The sequence below is a fragment of the Aythya fuligula genome, chromosome 4 (genome assembly GCF_009819795.1).
Source record: "Aythya fuligula isolate bAytFul2 chromosome 4, bAytFul2.pri, whole genome shotgun sequence".
In the NCBI taxonomy this organism is placed as follows: Eukaryota; Metazoa; Chordata; class Aves; order Anseriformes; family Anatidae; genus Aythya; species Aythya fuligula.
In genome coordinates this window covers 72899362-72921466 of record NC_045562.1, presented here as the reverse complement: position 1 = coordinate 72921466, position 22105 = coordinate 72899362, and the positions used below count along the sequence as shown (strand labels likewise).

At 36.1% G+C, this 22105-nt stretch overlaps 1 protein-coding gene across 5 annotated transcripts in view; it reads left to right on the top strand.

Annotated features, from left to right (window-relative positions):
* The window catches only part of CTNNA2 (catenin alpha 2), a 484674-nt gene that overhangs the window by 346964 nt on the left and 115605 nt on the right, over nt 1-22105 (top strand). For all 5 annotated transcript variants that reach the window (XM_032186536.1, XM_032186537.1, XM_032186538.1 and 2 more), the window contains one exon: nt 19687-19767. In XM_032186536.1, the coding sequence (XP_032042427.1) occupies nt 19687-19767 (81 nt within the window). The remainder of the gene's footprint in view (nt 1-19686; nt 19768-22105) is intronic.

Sequence of the window (22105 nt, the reverse complement as noted above, 5' to 3'; positions counted from 1 at the left end):
CCATCAAGCTATTTTGCCTGTAACTAGCATATATGCCAATATTATTATTACTGATCTGTCTTTACTACATTCTTTCCCACTCTCTGTAGTACACATTTTAATTAGATTGTAGGATCTTTGGGATGGGCACTACCTGGGTTTTGCACAAGTCCAAGGAGACTGACCTTGACAGAGGTGACTGAGTTATTCTGGAGGTGTGTCTATGTGCTTATACATATGGATAAGTATTTGCATATGTTTGTGTAACAGAAAATAAATGTTACATAGCATTTGCAGGCTTCAGCGAAATGATTTAGAGGGAGTAGGTGGTTACTGCCCTAAAACACAGAAAGGGTTTGATGATATAAGAGAGTAGGAGGATAATTAAGATTGCAAATATTTTTTTGTTTTGTACCTACTGTAGCTAACTCTTCTGTTTCTGTGTCTCTAAATATTTAAGTTTTCTCTAAATTCCAATATCTTTATTTCATGCAAAATGTTTTTAGTTTTATTAATAAATGAAAGCTCTAGCTGATGGGCATGCATATAAATGTTTGAAACACGGTTGCTTAAGACATAAAGCCAAAAGGCAAATTAGCAGCACAAGAAACAAAAATATTAGTTTCTAAAAAGATTGTGTATTTTAAGCAGCGTTCTTTTGCTTTCATAGTCTGTGTGACTTTAAATTCTTGAGACTTCCATTATAATGTTTAGGGATCACACCTTTATTATGTTCAAGACAGTATGCTAATGCTATCTGCAGGGGATATAAAGATGGGAATCGTTCTACCAGGTGCTTAGAAAAGAATTTTGAAAACATATTAAATATCCAAATTAGTTACAAATTTCTTACTGAATGCATATGATTTATTCTAACAGTCAGTAGGAGAGTTTTTTGCCCTTCCCCTGGTTTGCTAATTCAATGCAGGTCCTACAACTGGATCAAATGGCAAACATTTAGTAGTGTTTTAAAGGCATAGAACATTGAACATGGCAAACTGGTTAAAGCAACATTTAGCTGTGCGATTGCTCTCAGATGCTATAGTAATTGACATTTAAAAAGACTTGGGTAGAAGAGTGTTTAGGTTACAGGCTTTTTAAAAGAAATATTTGCAGATCATATTTACAAAACAGTATCTTTCACCCTCTGTTTATAAAGCAGTAAACTGATCTGTTCATTTTCAGTGCATTCTTTAACAAAGATTGTTGTATCTAAATACTGATTTTTGAGTTTTCAATTAGTTGCAATGCATTATTTCAAAAAATAATATTTTCAACTGTGTGTATCTGCACAGGAAATCACAAAGCAGCTTTAATTTTTATTTACAATTTAGGTGGTGAGAGATATTATGTGCCCAAATTCTCTTTCCAGTTTGCTGGAAAAGTTGATCCTACAACTGCTGTGCACCTTTTCACAGCAGAGCACAGCTGGGCTCTCACAGCTACTACTCAAATATACCATATAGCATGTGAGAATGTATAGAAGAAACTCAAAACATTTTCATAAATATAAATTTTGTTCCTTAGATTAGTGGAGTAACTCTCAGTCTGGTTATACAGAGGGCAGAAGTAAGTTAATGTCAATGATTCTAGTTAGAGAAGAAAAATAATGAATCAAATCATTAAAATAATAAAAAATAATGAAAAAAAAAAAAAAACATAAACCAAAGTTCATCCCAATGAACTTTGAAATTCCTAAAATACTTGAAAAAAATATCTCTAATTTTCTTTTTTATTTTATTGTGTCATCTGGGGAATGATATAACCTGTAAAACTCATGTTGTATAGAGCAACACAAATGGCAATAAGAACATCTGTCTGTTATCCTTAATGATGCTGTTTTTATTTTCTTTTGATTTATATATTAGCTAATAACTGTGCTGTATAAAATAGTTTGTGATCACCTTCACTGACGGCTAAAGTGAGCCTTTCCACTGACCATCATAAACATACCATTGGACACAGGAGATTAGAAATGACCATGATTTCTAGTCCAAGAAAGAGAAAATTTGTCTGTATTCATGTATACACTATATAATAAACTGATATAAATCCAGTTGGATTATTAGGATTTATTTCCTAAGGGAAGAATCATGGCCACACCTCATGTGCTAGATTCAAGGTTTACAGAAATAACCAATTATAGTAATACTTTTCTTATAAGAGAAAAATATCAGAAGTGATAGCAAAACCTGTTAATTCAAAATTCAACATAAACCACAAGTCTCAAGGATGACAAATCAAAACTTTTTATGATATTCTGTATTCAGAAGAAAATACTGTTCCACACCAGGTTTTGATGTGCTACAGCATTTCACTCTGTAATATATAGTGAATTTATTTCATTAAACGACTTTTCCATACTTTCCTGGCGCCATTCACTCTAGCATCACTACAGTTCCAGTCTCTGCCTATCACTTCTGGGGAGTTTCCTTTTGTTCTAAAGTGTAAACAGGGCTGACCAGTGGTGCTAACTGAACATCCCCAGGATACTTCACATTACTCTGTAAACCTCATATTCCTGCCAACTCAAACAATATCATTTTGCTTGTAGAAGCATTCTACTATTTCAGAAAAAAAAGTTTTTCTGCTCTGCCATACCCACAATCTTAAATACTGTTCACTCACAGATAAATTGTGAGTATGGTTTATATGAAACTAAATATATTGAAATATTCAGTGACATTATTAGATTAATATATAAATCTCTATGTTAATTTTGCAAACAACATATTTTAGCTATATAGGCAGCTGAGCAACAAACGAGGCTCATCTATCCTGTGCACGTTAACAGAATTACCATGGAAAAATTAAGATCTGATCATATGATTGAAGATAGTACAATAAAATGTGGATAAACGCAGGGGAAATTCTAGCTGAGCAGACAGCTGTAATGCTAATATTTTATTTTCAAGTGTATGGTTCTGCACTTTCAACAGTCTTTTCATATGAATTGAAGTGGCAGAAAAATAAGACATTTAAAATACTGTCCAATATCGGGCATTGACCTTCTTAGCTCTGAAAATATTAAATATGCCAGTCAAGAAATCGTGATTGTTTTTTATTTATTTATTTATTTTGATTGTATAAAGATAGGATATACTGGATTTGAATGATAAAAGAACTACATAGACACACACAAAGGCATAAATATATGCTATCCATCTTTCTTTTATGTCTTGAAAAAATTTGAAGTCATTTGGAATACTAGAAATAGCTTTCTGAGGCAAGAACTTGTTCTTCTGCATCTTGCGGTAATTTGTTTCCTATAACAAAAAAAATAATGTTTTGGAGAACAGAATGATAATGGACATAGAGAATTTTACTAGGAGAGACTATTCGTCATAGAAAACTGGTCTGAAATTCATTAGTCAAAAGGAATGCTGGCATAGACAGCCCCCTTTTAGCCCCCCCCCCCCTTTTTTTTTAATAAACACTCAAAATTTTATATTATTTATCTATATTAGGTGATGGATAGACATTTTTTGTTGATTTAGAAAATTACAAAATGAAATTTCATCTCTGAGGTTGCAAGTGCCCGTTATTATGTGCACACAGTTATGTATTTGTCAGATTACATAAATAAAATAAATACATAGAAAGAAGCCCATGAAATATTAATTTGGTAAATACAGTTCCTTTAGTTCATTTTTTTTTTAATTTATTTATTTTTGCAACTGTGTAGTGAAACAGGCTCACCAGAAATTTTTCTAAGTACAATGCAAGTTTGTGATGGACTTGAGGTTGTCCTCTTCTAGTCTTGTCTATGCAGAGCACGGGTACAACCATCACTGAATGTACATAACGACCAGAATGATCATCCTGATGTAGTACTGTTGCCTTTGCCTAATTTTCCTACTTTATGGAGAAGTTTCCATAATAACTTGGCATTGGCCATTGCTAAATTCAAAGGACAGACTAGCCCCGCCTTAAAATTACCGTTTTGAAAGTATGGTAGTATTGAAGCCCTGCACTGAAATTATTGTGTAGTATCCGCTCCCCTCCTTGATGTGTAACACTTCCTGATCCCAGAGAATGAGCTATTAATATATAGATATTTCAGCAGAGAAGAGCTCACTTGATATATTTAGAGGCTTGCTCTGCATCATTACAGAGTGCTTTGCAACACTGACTTGTTAAACATTTTCCTGTAGCCAACCCTAGTCAACCCATCTGTGTTATGTGAAATTCTTCTGAAGGTCAAACCTCAAACATGGTTTCAGGACTAAGGCAAAAATGAGTTTACGCTTTGTAGATAGACTTTTTTTTTCTCTCTCTCTTATGAGCAGGTCACTAAATGGCTGTGTGTATTTAGAGGTCATGCCCTCACAAAGTATTATTCTAATTTTCTGAGAAAATAGCCCTTTCTGATCTCTTTGTACTGAAGAGTCGGGTCCTGCACCTGGGGTGCAATAACCCCAAGCAAAGCTACAGGCTGGAAGATGAGTGGTTGGAAAGCTGCCAGGCAGTGAAGGACCTGGGAGTATTGGTGGATAGTCGGCTGAATATGAGCCAGCAGTGTGCTCAGGTGGCCAACAAGGCCAATGGCATCCTGGCTTGTATAAGAAGCAGTGTGGCCAGCAGGTCTAGGGAAGTGATTGTCCCCCTGTACTTGGCTCTGGTGAGGCTGCACCTCGAGTATTGTGTTCAGTTTTGGGCCCCTCGCTACAAGAAGGACATCGAGGTGCTTGAGCGAGTCCAGAGAAGGGCAACGAAGCTGGTGAGGGGCCTGGAGAACAAGTCCTACGAGGAGCGGCTGAGGGAGCTGGGGTTGTTTGGGCTGTAGGAAAGGAGGCTCGGGCGACCTTATCGCTCTTTACAGATACCTTAAAGGAGGCTGTAGCGAGGTGGGGGTTGGTCTATTCTCCCACATGCCTGGTGACAGGACAAGGGGGAACGGGCTAAAGTTGAGCCAGGGGTGTTTTAGGTTGGATATTAGGAAGAACTTCTTTACTGAGAGGGTTGTGAGGCATTGGAACGGGCTGCCCAGGGAAGTGGTGGAGTCACCATCCCTGGAAGTCTTTAAAAGAAGTTTAGATGTAGAGCTTAGGGATATGGTTTAGTGGAAGACTTGTTAGTGTTAGGTCCGAGGTTGGACTCGATGATCTTGAGGTCTCTTCCAACCTAGACAATTCTGTGATTCTGTGAATCTCTTATGTATATGAACAAAAACAAAAGCCTATATTGTGTGTTGTTGTATTCTATCAAACATAGAATATCCTGAATTGGAAGGGACCTTCCAGGATCATTGAACCCAACTCCTGGCTCCGCGCAAGACCGCCCAAAAATCAGACCATGTGTCTGAGAGCGTTGTCCAAATGCTTGAACTCCATCAGCTCAGTGCTCTGACCATTGCCCTGGGGAGCCTGTCCCAGTGCCCAAACACGCTCTGGGTGCCGAACCTTTCCCTAACCCCCAGCCTGACCCTCCCCTGTCCCAGCTCCATGCCGTTCCCTCAGGTCCTGTCGCTGTCCCCAGAGAGCAGAGCTCAGCGCCTGCCCCTCCGCTCCCCTAGTGAGGGAGCTGCAGGCCGCCATGAGGCCTCCCCTCAGCCTGCTCTGCTCTGGGCCGAAGAAACCGAGGGACCTTGCATGCAGTGCTCGAGGTGAGGCCACACTAACACAAAGTTAGAGCAGGAATGATGAATGACAAATAAGAAATAATGAAAACAATTTTCTCCAAATTGTGCTTGTCGGCTGCTAAATCCAAACTAGTTCCCTCTTAATCACTCTCTGCTGCCTCTTGTTTTTGATCTGGGACTGAATTTCACATGTACTCTGCATAAAAATTTTGATGTAGATATAGTTATCCTTTAAAAGGACAACAGTATTTTAGCCACTTAGCATATACAATTCATTGTAACCAATTACAACCAATTTATGTCACCTTTTGGTTGTTGGTGGTGGTGGCTTTTCTATTCTTATATGGTTTTCTGCTTTCTTCTCCTCAATCCCTGCAATTTTTAAAATCAGTTATGAGGAAAAAAAAATGCAGGAAAAAAAAAAGTTCTTTTTTTTTTTTTTCTTCTAATTGAAATAGCCTCTACTTATGCATCTAGGTATTAGTTGCAAGAATCCCCTCTGTTCTCTTAGAATCATCATAATCATATATTCCTAACTGATGCTTTGATCATAACTTTTCTGTTAAAATGGCCTCCTTTTTCCTCTAGCTTTCAAGGCTAAGCAATGGGTATGCAGTGTGACATGGCTGCAAGACATATGTAAAAGCTAGCCATATTCTGCCTTGTTTTAAAAAAAAAAAAAAATCCTAACTGTGGTGCATCCCTTAACCCTCCCAGAAGTCCTCATCTCCAAGATAATGTCTGCTTCATACATACCTTAAATTGGGAGTGTCAACTGAATATACTTAGAATATGTGGAATGAGCATCTCCTGAGAGTTCTTAAAACTCCAGAAAATTCTTCGAGAAACATTAAATGAAGTACAAATAGTGGAGTACAGCATAGGTTCACAAGTTGAGTCTTTACACTTCACTCCCACATAAAAGATCATTAGTAAAATAAAGTTTTCATTCCTGTGCTTGCTCCTGCCTGATAAGTGAAAAAAATAAATAAATAGAGGGAGAGAGAAGAAAAAAAAAAAAAAAAAAAAAAAAAAAAGATTGTTCATTATATACTGGAGAGGTAATATTCATCATGGCACTACTTTAAGATGAGATACTTCCTACCCATTTCACACTTTAGAAATAATTACTTAACACAGTGCAGCCCATTTTATTCACAGTAACTTTTTTTTTCAGTAATTTACTTAGTAGTTTTGAAGTGAAAAGGATCATGCAGTGTGGAAAGCCACAGAGCTTCTCCTGCGGGGCTTTAGTTTATTTTCTAAAATTTCTTTAGGCATTTGATCATCATGGAATTGACTCACCCTTAACGCTAATTGCCATACTAAAGAAAATTTCAGTAAAATATCATCTATTAGAAACAGAGTTGGACTGTGAAACTGAGCTAAAGTCTAGTTCCCAATGACTGGATTCGGTTGCTTTCTTCTTGGTATACATCATAAGCATTTGTAACATGCAGAATCACTGTAATTGTTCTTGTTTTCTTGAAATCATAGATTTTAAAGAAAATGTTTATTCAACTATGATGTTGTAAGAAATGCCAATGGAATTACAAGGTATTTCACAAAGAATAGAGAAATAAATAGGGAGTGTGGAATGCTTTGTTGTATTACAACTGAAATTGCGAAGCCAAAATAGGAAATGATTAAAATACTATTATGTAAAATAGTTGATATCTTTATACATTAAAATGAGGTTTTTTTTTGAACATCACAGTTTTTGAACATCATAGATAAAGAAGAAAACCAGAGGTAGAGGTCAGTTGTCACTTCTATCGCTTGCAATTAGTTCCTAAATTAATCTGTTATTAAAAGGTACTCTTATCAGCTGCAGATGTCTGTAGATAACTTTTGAGCTACCACATTTGCAAGTCTTGGTGCGAGTTATGCACTGTTCCCTGGTAAAAAACCTCCTACAATAAATAACTCCAGATCAGTAGCTCACCTCAAAAACCATTGCTAATTGATAAAGGAAGCCAATCCATGATAATTTACAAATTTAAATTCTACAGACTTTCAACCCTTTTGAAAATGTACACATCTGTCTCATTGGATGGATTTTCAAAGGCATCTAAATAACTTAGAAGGGTATAAATAACTTTAGGGCTGGTAAACTAAATCTGAGTACATTTTAACGTTCTTTGGACAGCTAGTCTCCCTTTGGCACCTTTGAAGGCCTGCTCAGTTTCATTTATGAACATCAGAATGGAGGTGATGCCAGTTAGCATCTATTTCAACGTTATTTCAGGTCTTGCACTAGAATCACAGGTTTCAGTCTGCTGCAATTTCATTTAACATTCTTTAAAATTTTTTACACTTCATTTCCTACAAGAAGACTTTGTGGCAACCTACCAAAGGAACTATCTTGCTTTTAACCCCTTCTATGATATTTTGTGTCTTTTAGCTGTTCCGTGAAATGAAGATGTATCAAGCAATTTTTAAAAATAGGATTAACTTTATCTTTTTAATTATTATTATTTTTAGATGCTAGACAAGGTGTAAATTGTACAGTGGTTTTGCATTTTGCATATTCATATACACTCTGCCATTTCCATTAGCTATAAGATGGGCTGCAATGTCACTTAGCTTAGAAGTTTCAATGTCATCATTATCAACACTGCAGAGTGAACTTGTCCTATTGCACATTCACAGAAATAACTCTTTCTGGAGGCATGAAGACGTGAAGAGCTAGTCATTCAATTACCCTATAGGCCAGGCAGGGATGGTCAAATTAATTACTGTCTCATGAATATAAAAGATAAGGGGCCAAATCCAAAGAAAAGCCTCAGAGTCTATGAGCTGGGAATTACAACATGACCATTTTAAGTGTTTTTTAACACACTCACCAGGACCTGGGGTACACTTTGCAGCTGTTGAAAAAAGTAAATTTGTGTCAATCCAGAAGATTGGAGGAGAAGGCTTTTTCTCACACAAGGCTTGTGCTCATGCTTTATCCTGAAGACATGTATCAATAGTTACTGTTTTGAAAAGACTATGTGAGGTTCATATGTATCCAAACCACATAGTCATCATTCTGCCTCTTATATTTTATTTAGTAGTGAACTATCACTATCAGTATCAGGAAATTAGAGGATTAGGCCTGATTCCCTGTTTGGCAGATTCACAAATCCTTTTGCAACTCTGGGCCAGGTGTATATTTTCACCTGTGCTGCTGAAACTAAGATATGTTGCTGCTTGGTGTAGAAGGGTTGAAAGGACTCCAAGAACCAGAGGCCATTCTAACACATTTACCTGAGGACTTAAGACAAAGCTTCAGGGGCAGATTTGATTTGTTTTTGTACCCACCAGTCTTGCATCCCTGCCTTTGGGGAAGAAGAGGATGAGTCCCTTCTCTTTCCTGCATCCATTTCATCCATTTAATCTAAGTCACCCATCTGATTCCAAAATTGCAGTTTACATCCAGAGGAAATTTAGAGTAGTTATGAATAGTGAATGTTTCAATCTTTTAATGGAAATAATGTATAAACTCCTGCTGACTTGAGAGGGAGCACAGAGAGGCTTTGTAAATGCACCAGTTAACATTTCAGCAGAATTCTTTACATTTATTATTTTATTATTTTTTTTCTAAGAACAAAACAAGTCTGAAAAAAAATCTGAAATCTAAAAGGAGAAATAAGGACTCTAACAACTTGAGAGATTTAAAACATTATTTTATAGCTAACTAGTTTGTAGTAGCATTTACAAAGGTGTTGTTTAGTATGTTTGTGTTTTTTTTTTTCTTTTATTTATTTTTTTTTGGGGGGGAAAAAAAAAAAGTTTAATAAAGAGTGTTGATGAAAATGTCACAGGGTTATTTTCAGCAGTCTTTTGCTTCAGATATCTCACATGGACATTTTGTTATTTTGTGCTGGCTTTTACACTAATGCCCTGTAATTGTGTTTCACTTCCTCTGATTAAGCTGACAAGTAATTTGAATGGATATCACTTAGCACATTGATCTGAGGAGGTGACAGGAATAGACCACAGTTTTGCAATGTAAAAATAGAAGGAGCTTATCCATTGCTCTTACTTTCTTTTGAATGTCTCTGTTTGGAGTTTAAACAGATCCCATTTATCTATTTATTTATGTTGTGTGTTTTATTTCATCACCAGTGTCTGATGCTTGTGGTGTGCTAGAAAGAAACATATGGGCAGAAAGAAGCCAGTACTCAAGATGACCAAATAATTGCTGTAATGAGAACTGAGTTATTTTCTTTCCCAGGCTTTCCTCTATCTCCATTCATTCAAAACAATAGCTAAAGTTACAGTATGTGTCCAATTAAATCTCCTGCTTACTGTTTCCTTGCAGGTGAGGGTTTGCTGGAGGTGTGCCAGGTGAAAAGCATTGCTGCCAGACACACAAGCCACTGCCATCAGATGTCTGACACATGCAATAACCTGGTGTCATGCAGGCTGCATGGTACCCTGCCAAGTAGGGTGTCAGAGTAGGAAAGAAGCAGTGGCTACATTGGCTGCAAGAAACATCAGCCCAAATCATTTCAAATATTGTTTTGGTGGAGCCTGTAATTGAAAGCATTCAGGACTGGTTGACAGATAAAGAGGAAAAAAAAAAAAAAAAAAAGCTGGGTGATCTGAAAGGAACTCAGTGATAAGGGAAAAGAAACTAGTAATGAATTCAAAAAAGCATTTAATTCTCTCTTGTAAGTACAAATATTGAGTTTCTTCTTACTTGGCATTGACTTTCAGCTGCATACATTGATGAACACATTTTTGATAAGTTATAAGCATGACCTCATTTCCTTATGGATCACCCAAGGAATGCAAGCATGATGCAATTATGAAGAAGGAAATGCAGACATGATATCAAATACACATCTGTTAGATAGTGACAGACAATCCTATTTTTTGAAAATCCTATTTTTTAGTGATAATTGAAACTCAAAGAGTGCTAAGTAAAGTCAGGACAATTCTATGCCTCGTACAGACAGGCCAGATTTGGGGGGTTTGAACTCTAAGGCTAAGTAATACCTAGTTATATGCCATTAGCAAAAGGCATGGATCTAAATATAAAAACATAGTTGAAACTTCAGTATGTTCATTTAAAAAAATGATTCATTAAAAAAATGATGTTCATTAAAAAAAAAAAAAGGCAACATTTCTGAACACCTCTAAACTCTTTGATATATTTCCAGCAGTCACTTAATTTCTCAGAGATGTCTAAAATGTTTCTTTGCTGAAAAAAGTGCATCTGTGTACACTACATAAGCCAATGTTATGGTAAAATATTGTCATCAAATAATTTTTTTTTTCTTTAAATGTTCAAAGAAACAAAAAAGATTTTGTGAGCTGGAGAAATGAAATTATGTGGTTGTCAGTGTAAGAGGGAGACCTGGAAAACACTCCAAAATTTTCAAGGAATGCTTAGATTTCTCAGGAAGTCCTACATTTAATTTGGGGAATAAAACTTGTCCCTGGGATTCACGATATATCCTTTAATTTAAAACAAGCTAGGAAGAGAGTGATTTTTACTGAATGAGGCATAAAATAGAGACCCGTTGTGGTAACAGACATAAATATCACTTCTATTAAGAGTGCTAACAAGTATTTCCACTAATCTGTAACAGAAATGTAACACAGATTTTTTTCAGTAAATTTTCCGAGTTTATATGCATGTAGTATTGTTCATTACATGTTGTAAGATATCCTGAAGATTTCTACTGCTTATCTTTTCTTAGTTGCCTTGTATTACTTAAACTTTTTAACAGATAATTTTTAATGGAAAATAGGGTAGAAAACTTTGTTAATTTTTTTTTTTTTTTTTTGATGTTGTGGTGGTGTGTTTTTTTTTAATGACTTAGTAACTTTAACAGGGATGCTTATAATAACAGACTTTTCTCAGAGCTTGTAAAGTTGGTAAATTTTGTCACTTTTTATTTACATACTTCTTCACTATGAACTTCCATATCTGAAGGGAAAGAAAAAATATGTACTACCTCCTTCTCCTCCAGTTATTTTAGATTAAGAGAAGATATCCAGAAGTGATTTAAAAGCAGATTGCAATTTACAGCTGGAAAGCAGTTGGTAGTTAAATGAGGAGTTTATAGTGGACCCTTTGCAAGTGGATGTCTGTGAAGAAATTAGAATAATTTGGAATTCTGGAGTAAACAGTTCTGACCTTCTAAATGGAAGCATCTGCAAGATTTCATTTAACTGACGGCTAGGGAGATTCTCAGCTGGTGTAAATTAGTGTGACTTCATTGGAGCTGATGGTTTTATAACAGTTTACACCAATGAAATTTCTGTCCTCAGAAATTCTATTTTTTTAAACACATTTATCTGCAACAGCATCAATTTGTGTACAGACATCTTCTGAATGGAAATATGCAGTTTATTCTATGACAAACCTGATGTTTTCCTCTTTGGGTCCTCTGAGTAAGCGCTGCGAAGGAAAAGATGCTCTTTAACTAAAAGAAATGTGCTGCAAATCAGTATTCTGATGCATAATGTTATAAAGTCAACTCCCTTCCAAACAGGAAGGAATGAGGGGAAGTTCTCCGGGACATTAGGACAAAAACCTGGACCAGATTTTCTAATTTCACATTTTCTGGAGAAATCAGCCACAGGTACTCTTTGAAAGGAACCAGTTCCTGTTTATATGCCTGCCATCTTTGGCTGGACTATTGGGGGAAGAGGGTTAGTGTCTGTGGGTGCAGCTGTGCGACAAAGCACTGAAACATGGGGCAGGTGATGCTGTAGCCCCTTAGAGCACTTTTAGTTCAACTGGGCAAGATACAGGGAAGGTTTTGGTTACTTCTGTTTTGGACTTAGAGCTCCAGATTCCTGTTTAACTTCTATGGCTTTTTTTTTTTTTTTCCACCCTACCCCCCAAAAAACAATAATGTTTTCTTATAATTTAGGAATATCCCACTGGTTGCCTTTTCTGCTTTTATTGGATACCACCATATGCTGTAAAATCCTCTTCTGGCTAGTAACTAGAAGAAAAGTGCCACAGTGATCTTGGAAGCTAGTTCAGAAATGCACAGAAATATAAAAATATTCAACGTACATCTGAAAATTAAAAAGAAGCCTTGCTGTCTTCACTCTTAAGAATGGCAAAGGTTGCATTTTAGGCAAACTCTACTATCATTATAAATATAAATTCTTTTAGCAGTTCTTTTTTTAAGGAAGCCTAATTTCCAGTATATGGTTATGGGTAACTATTGATTAATGATAACAGCTGTTATTTGAAAACTAGTATGATCAAGCCCTAATCCTAACTGGTCTTTTAAATCAAACTGCTGTCATTGATAATCTTCCTGAAAATCCTTGGCTATTGCTGTGAAACAAGAAATAGTTACAACGGAGAATGGTACAAAACAAACAAACAAAAAAGCAATAGCCACAAAGCAAACAAATTAAAAGAACACAAGTTCTCCCTCTTGTGAGAGGATGAAAGAGCAAACCACACACAGCTGATATTAACCACACCACTTAATTCACCAGCTCCAACCTCAAGGGCATTTGGCTGTTATGGTGATGTGGACTGCATTAAAATGTGGATAAACCAGAGAGTCTTCTTCACCCTTTTCCATAGTCAGTTCTCATTATTTCTTTAGTTTGTTACATGCTTAGTTCTAACTGTGTGCAAATCTAGATAAAACTTGTTTGGGTCCGGGCCAAAGACAAGATTTGTGCACCTGAGATACCACGCTGGTACCCAGCTCATGGTTCATTTATGTTCTGTTGCCTTTATTCACTGCCTGGGATTGCAAGGATGCAGCTTGCTCAGTTTTCTGCATAGTTGTGATTATTTATGCAACGCTGGAACCAATTACACTCACTGTGATCTAGTCACAATTTTACAAGGTAATTAAAAACTGCTGAAAGCAATTGTTTCATTTAGGAAGAACTTCTTGTCCGTAACTTACATTTATGAGCAGGTTATTTAATGAATGACATTCTAAAACTGAGTAGTACCATGGAAGTGCCCTGAAGAAAGAGTGTAATTCAGTTTTTTATTGCAGACTGGCAAGATAATATACATACCGGGATCTTTTTGTCTTGTCCTTTCTCTGTGGTGTCCAAACCTTTCTCCTTTGCAACTGCTGCTGCATAAACAATAGTCAAAAGACCTGAGTTGAAGGATTTCTAAGCGATCTTTCCTGCCCTCATTTATGCAGAATTCTCCTTTTTTTCCTAAAGGGAAAAAGAAAAATGATTAAGAGGAAAAGGAAACAAACAAAATCATTCCATGTGACTTGATTCTTTAGGAAAAAAATGAATATAGAAAGCAGATGATTGCAGAAGGTACAATCTGGTTACTTAGAATAAATGCTAAAAAGAAAAAACATCATTTACAGGTATAAACATAAAGAATGGATGAAATTACTGAGCTGAGCAGAACAGTAATTGACATTCACACCATGTTTCTAAGAGCTTTACTCACCTTACCAATTTGAAATATATATATATATGTGTATTCTAAGATGTCTTGTTCAGCTCATCCACAGGGGGACCACACAACTTTTCTAAAATATGTTTTCCTGACCCATCTCCCTAGCTAATAGCTAAGGTTTTCAGCTTCCAGTGAAATTTAGCCTCTACTCAATTCTACTAGGATATATGGGTTAGCCTTTTCCTGACCTGAAATTAGTCTTTTTAACCTGTCAGAAGGAGACTATGTATTGGTATGTTTAAACCCAGCTTTCTGCTTAAAAGCACTGAAGCAGCTTACGTCTGATGTTCAAAATGTTTTTCCTCTTAGTAGTAAGCTTCTCTTCATCACTTTTAAAAGGGCTATTGAACATGAGCATAGTTTTTAAAGAGTGATGTTGTTCAACATTTAAAATAAAATATTAGGACAGATATATTTTTGAGCAGCAGTTTACACCTTAATAAAACATTGTGATATTGAAGTTCTGAATAAACTGTAAATAATGGAACCATCTACCTAGGGGATGATGAAAATATAAGAGTATATCAAGGTTTGGTAGCTTTTGGATCAATAGATAATCTCTCCAGCTGTCTCCTAGAGGCTAAATTGCTCAATAAATGGCATTGAGGGTGTCTTGGATATGCAACGTGCAATATGTTAGGAGACTGAGTTCTCCCAGGTGTTTGGGCTTACATCTAAAGCAGCAGAGATGACAAGGGAATGTGTGAAAACAGTAGTCCTAAAATTTCTTACACCATTTTAGGCTTTTATTATTAATAATATTTGTGATAAATAGAAGCACTGAGCTTCTAGATTACGCACTTTAAAGGAATAATTTTTTTTTGGTAGCTCTCTCTAATGTTTCTTATTTGGTAGCTATGCACATTGTTTTTGTTTTTTATCTGTGATAGTCATGCACATTGTTTTTTTGTATCTGTGGTATTACATTGTAGGCTTGCAATTGCTGCAGTTTTTGTGTATTTGGTAGTACTTCATCCCCATCTTTAATAGGTTACTATTGCCAGCCATGTTCATCTGTCATTGATTGTAAAAACAAAATTCTTAATGTGCTCAAAGTAACGGGTTTGCATCTCACATGAGTGCATGCATCATGTGTGATGATGCAGTCTTTGTGTGCATGTAGACATATTTATTACCATAATATTTATGCCTTCTTTATAATAGTAATGGTAGCAGCAATCTTATCTGGTTCATGTGCTGAAATGACAGCTTTATAATTTCCCTTTCAGTGTTACTTGGAATTAGTCAAAGCTGCCAACACAGTTCCAGTCTAAAACATCCTCTTCCAAGGTTGTGTGCATGTCATCCAAAATGCACTATGGCTCTAGGCTGGTTGGCCTCACTGTCTGTGTCTTGATTCTGTGATACTCTGTAGGTCTGGAAAACAGCATCCATTTAAGTGCCTCATGCTGATCAAAACAGTTCCGTAATGAGCAAGTCTTGGGAAATAAATGGTCTTAATAGTTGTGAAAATATTTGGGGAGATTATTATTTTATTCCAACAGTATAAACTGTGAAAAGCTTATGGAAAGAAGAAAATGAGGGAGGTAATAAGGGCTTTTTCGAAAGAAAAACTGTGCTATATCCTAAGAGAGATCTTTCTAGCAGATGCTGGAAATTCTTTTCTAATTAAGGTGGGTTTTTTTTATATTATTATTATTATTTTGTTATTTCCCTTTCTAACTTAATGGAGTTGGAGTTCCCTATCTAAATAAGAACTTGCCTTAATACTATGAAGTTTTAACTGTAGGGCTTTTTAATCTTTGTTTAATATAAGGAATATAATGAATTTATATTTGGTTTATTGTTCAAGAAATATACTTGACAGTGGTTGTGACTGTAGGCATTTACTAAAGCAAAATAACAGTAACTAGATTTCTCCAGGTACTGGCGAAAGTTGGAGATGTTGGAAATGTTGAAAATGGAGAAAAGTTATTCTGCATCTTAAGGCTAGCTTAAGAATGCTTGAAAAATATATTCAGGAGGCTGGATCTTGTATTGCCTGATCTGGGAAAGGGACTGTGGGAGAACTGTAATGGCACAGCCCCTGGTCAGAAGCCCGTGGAAGTCAGCTTCTCTTGAGAAATTGGACACGAATCAAGCAGGCAGGGAAAAGCTGTAAGGATGAGAGTGACACGGATCGAAAGAATCATTTGAAAACCTCTCAAGTAGAAACAGCACCCAAATGCTGCTAATGGTCACTAGGTATCAGGGACTTTTATTAATATATGCTCCTATAACAAAGTTATTATTTAATCATGAGTAGATGTAATTCTGTCCACAGGAACTCTAAATACTAGTGTTTTGGCATTCCAAGGATTCTAGGCATTTCTTTTCATTCTCCTTTTAACCCAATGCCAAGAGCAGTTTTTACATCCTTTTTATCCCATTTCCAAAGTACCTTTCTTCCCTTTGCAGAAAGTTTAACAGAGAAATGCTATAAGGCTCAGTACCAAGCTTTATGTTGTTTTTTTTTTTTTTTTTTTTTTTGTTTGTTTGTTTGTTTTGTTTTGTTGTTGTTTTTGTTGTTGTTGTTTTTTTTTTGTTTTTTTTTTTTTTCAGAAACACAGGAAACTGCTCAGTTCCTTTCTATCCCTTCTAGGAATGGAGGCCAAAAATTTATCAGAGAGCAACATTAATATAACAGTATTTAAGGACTTTGATAAATAAACTTTAATAAACTTACATTTTCAGCACAGAGCAGATGGTGTTTGACAGACCCGCCTGAAGCTATGTAACATCACATGCCATGCTATTTATTTTACAATAATGTGATTTACTAAACAAATTTCTCCTCCTTTGAAATTGTACTGTGAAGAAGGGCTTTTCTACCCAAATTTAAAGGCAGCAGCCATTTCATAAGTAACAGGTGAAGAACACTTAAAATTCCTGGATATGGAAAAACTGGCCTCTTATGTGTTAGTAAAATATTGCCATGGAGAGAGCTAAACTGGATCTCTGTCCACATGGTTTGGTGGCCTGTTTTCCAGCACAGCTTGGTTCATGCCATTTAGCATTTCAGACAGCGTGTAGGCATGATTCGGGCAATTGCACAGAGCAAGGACATTTTCAGTGAGCAATATAGATGAGGCTTTTCTCTGTTTTGAAGGGAGAAGGGGCTGGCCAGATGGATATTGCCAGTTTGCGTTGTGTGGCCTAAGGGTCACAGAAGGGCTCCCTGTTGTCTTGTGTATCTCAATAGGATGTACCTTAAGGGCCACTGTTTATTTAATTTAAAACTACACTAAAAAGTTACAAGAAAATTTCAAAAAGAGGTTCAGGAGAGGTGTTAGGTGTAGACTACCATGGGCCTACCCTCATGGGTTAGTCCATGTGAATTGGTAGAAAGAGCAATACAAAATACCCAAGTTAGGAGCATAAATCCCAAACTTTTAGGTCAATCAGAAAAATTCTGCTTTCCTCCAGTGACCGTTTAGGGAATGTCAGGTGCCCTTACTCCTAAACTGTGCAGTTTATCAGGTACCTAATTTATTCCATGTCCCTTAGCTGACTATCCTGCAAGAAGTCCCAAGCTCCTTTTCAGGACAGTTTCATGACCCCTTAAATTAGTGCCAAGCATGAAGTGCTTGATTTCACATGTCAGTGGTGAATGCAGGATACATCTGTCCTGCACAAGAATCACTGAAGAAGAACTGCTAACTTGTTTGAGAGCTGTAAAATACCATCCCAATGTAGCCTTAAATGGTGTGGTGTTTGCTTTTTCAGTATTCTCATTGCATTAATACTCACTGCAGTTTGTACCAGTATTCATATTATTCTTGGATTTCTTAAAAGAAGAAGAAAAATAAAAAGGATATCTTTAACACAGAAAAAAATATATATATTTATAAATATATAAATGCAGTTTGTGTGGCTACATAACCTTCAAAGTCAATGGTACAAATCTTAAACAATGAGAAGGAATAGAAGAATTTAAATGATATATAAGAAATTTAATTATTTGAGTAGGAAAATAATGCATCCCGAAACAGTGATATCACCAAGGACACTTGGTGCAGCTAGTAGATAGCACACAGCTGGAGTAATTGACAATTTTCTTGAATGTATCTTTGTAGTCTTGTAGACCAGCAACCTGGCTGAGACCAGCTTATCTCACAGTCCCTGTTGTGCCATTGCAGAAATTAGGAGAGGCTTCCTACACCAAATTTATCTGCCCACACGTGCTTCATTTTTATTGTGAAATTCAGCTTTAAAAACTATACATTGCGAGCACTTCTAACAGTTGCCATCTTGGACAAAATACTTGGGGTTGAATTCAGGACATCTGAAATTAAAAGCATGTTCCATGATGACTTAGGCTATGGAGCCATAGTTCTTTAGCCGGGGACCAGCAGAACTCAAAGGAAAGTGAGATAAAAATATCAGCAGGTTACACGGCTGCCTCCTCTTGTATGATAACAAATGCTCTCCCTGTCTGTTTTCTACTGTTTGTGGGATTAGCTCCAGAATTTGTAATGGGTTCGTTTTAGAAACCTACGAGGTAAATATATATTTTGTATTAAATTCTGGTGGTTTTTGATAATGTTATGTTTGAATTTCTAAATAAAACAAGGAGACAGGTTTTACAGATTTCTAAATGATCGTAAAGGCATTGGCCCCATATCATAATTAGAATTACAGACAATAATAGAAAGCAGGCGTTCCCTCAAATGAATGCTTAAAGCAGAAGACTGGAGCCCAGGCCATTTGCCAGTGTGGCCATGGAGAGCTGATAACACAGAGCTTTACATTTGAGAGATCATTATTGAAAGGGTATGTTTAATCCCCATCCCACCCCAAAAGTGACTTCTCAATAGGTCCCAGAAACATATGCTATTAGGCTCGGTTGGAAATAGAAAATCGCTCTTAATCATATGCAAGGAACAATTCTAAATAGGAGCATTTGAAAACACCATTGGGAATGAAAGAGTCCAGCCAGAAAGAATGGAAGATCATTTTGATTCTTGATGAAAAGCTATCAAACAGAGTTCAATGTGGTAAGGGATGTGACAAATCTTTAGAGAGGCAGTCTTCTCTTAAAAGAAAGGTAATGCAGCTGACAAAGTCACTTAATGCTTTTTGTACCATGGAACCTAAAAGAATGTGTTCTTTTTTTCAGTGGTTATGAGCCACAGAAAGCTTCCCCCTCCCACTCTCCCTCTCCCCCTTTTTAATCTTTGTGAGGATTTTTGCTTTGAGACTTCCTGCAGGAAACTGTTTTAAGTGGAAGTCTTCTTTATACTGCACCTAATGTCTGCCAATATGATTCCTGTTACAGGCGTAAGGACCATTTTCCTTCTGTCCTCAAGCTGTGTTGCTGCTTATTATCATGTTTAACATTCCCAGTGCCTGGCAGGATAGAGATTAGAAGCTCTTAATATTCGCTTTATAGTGAAAGGTCTTGCCAGATTTTTGGAGCATGGGCTATAATATATGCACATAATTTATTGTTGGAAAAGTTCTGAACTCTCCAGTGAGTCACCTTAATCTTTCTTCTTATCATTTTAGGTTTGTTTTAAAATAATCTGCCATGCTCCCCCCTACACACACACACGCATAAACATTTAAAATATTGCATTGGAAATAACAACTTGATGGAAGCAAACAAAAAGAGATGCAGAGATTTCCTTTGACAAACTTGAACTGTTTAAAGAAAAAAAATATATTTGTGGACTGCTTTTCTTTAACTCCAATATCTCATTTTTAACAGACTGGACGGAAGGAGAAGGGGGACCCACTCAACATTGCTATTGACAAGATGACAAAGAAAACACGAGACCTTCGAAGACAGGTAATTTATGCTTTTCATAATGCTTCTTGAATTTCCAAGGAATTCATTGCTTTTCAACTTCAGGCTGATTTTGCCACTTGGAGAAGCGTAAAGAATTTGTGGCCTTATTTAGATATGTCACTACATTGCACTTGACATTAAACAAAGTACTAGTATTTCCTTAGCCAAAAAAAAAAAAAAAAAGGAGGCTGGAACGTATTCCAAATTTAACACCCAATGGTCTTAATATGTGGGAGGATAGGCAGATTGGCCAGACCTTCACTGCCTTTGCAGCCCAGAATCCCCAGTCATAAAAACAGTGGCATATGTACTTATTTGTATTTATATGAATACTCTCAATGAAATAACAAGAATAATTAGCGGAATATGAAAATGCTTGTAAGAACAAAATATTTTCAAAAACTTTGAAGTTACCACATTAAATGAAGATCCTATGAAGAAGGATCTTCATAAATCCTGGAGAAGGCTGATACATAACTGTTATGCATAGTTTACATTTTCTTATATTACTTTTAGCTTTGTGGCTGGTAATAAGACTGGAAGATTTGTCTTCAGACAAGTCTTGAGATGGAAAAGAAGGGAGACTGGAAAAGAAATAAAATAAATACTCTGAGTTTTTGTTTACATTTTCAAATTGGAAAGTTGGAAATACTGCATCTTTTTACCACTTTTTTCTACTTTTGAGAAGATCCCAATTCTGCATTTTCTGTTAAAAAATCACTACCTGACCAATCAAACCTTGACCCTATGGAAATGATCTAACATCTATAAATCTGCAAGACAAGTAAGGACTTAAATGCACTTTCAGATACCTATTTGCAACTTGATAGTTTTGGAAAGACACATTTTAAAAACAATGCTCTTCTTTTTTTCAACTCTTCCTGATGTATCAGAAAATGTGTTTTGAGGATAATATTCTCAGAGCTTATTTCTCTAAATAATATAAATTTTGCAATGGACTTACAGGCAATATGAATCATCTGCTCCCCTCTATAAAGCCTAGAATCACATCTGTTGTTCAACTAATGACAGAAGAAAGATCTCCGCTGTTCTGACCTCCAAATTTGTAGGATCCTAGGTTCTGCAGTGGAGTTTGTACCATGTGTTGCCTCCCACCTCTGTTCTTATTGCTTAAAGGAAGTAGCAGACTAACACATGAGTTACTGTTCTGTGTGAGGTTCTCAGCAGTTGCCTGAATTACTCATCCCTAAAGCCAAATTTACTCTGAAACGTGATTAAAAAATGGCACCTTTCTCAATAAACTCTCTGTTTCTCGTGTATATTCAGCCCCATGGGTGTTGAATTCAATCACAAAAAAGTTGAAACTCTGTATGTGGGTAAAGTGAAGCACATACATAAATAGATTCCTGCATAGATATGAAGCTTTTAATATAGTTTCTGGTATTTATGACTGTTAATCACATAGGTATAATGTTTATTAAATTGTGACAGTTGCTAGTAAAGATCAGATCCTAACTGCACTAGGTGTTACTTAAGCATACAGGAAGACAAAGTCTCTGCTTTCAACAATGTATATTCAGACTATGAATCAGTGTACTTTAGAATCAAAACCTAGATTCTGCTTCATCTTACGCATAATCAAGAGGATGAAATGTTCATATGTCTACCCAGACCTGCCTATACATCCCCTGCTAAATTTCACAATATGTGTCTGTCACTGAGGACTTAGGGGAGAAAGGATCAAAGATTAAGAAGAAATGAACCACAGCTGAGATTGCAGTGTTACACTCTTTCAGTCTTTCAATTTTGGGCTTAATCATGGAAGAGACAACCAACCTCGAATATCAGAAAGTCTTTTGTTTTTAATGAATACATTTTAAACCAGACTTGTTGATCAGATTTATGAAGCTGACCACCATAAAATTGGACAATCTACAAAATATGTTTTGGCAGTGATGAAGGTATATATATACCTAATTTGGTAGTCAGGTTCCCTTGCTAGTCTTCAGTAGTCAACTATCCAAGACTGTTTTTTCTTTCACTCCCCATGTTACTTAGCTCTTTATTTCTGAGATTTTATTTCATTATCTACGTAAAATGCAGCTATATGAAATTATTGTGATTGGGACACATGGCACTAAAATTCCATCTCACAATTTAAAGACACATCAATATTTCCCATTCTGATGGAATTACAACTTTATCTCATCATTTAAACTTGCCTGGACAATGGAAAAGTATTATGGAGATCTAATTATATGTCTTAATATAAACTGCCAGTAAGAACATCAACCTAAGTCAGACTGAACAAGTTCTTGGAAGCAGACAAGTCTCACCAGTCCATAGGTTACTGCTGCCATTGCTTGCTTTATTTTGA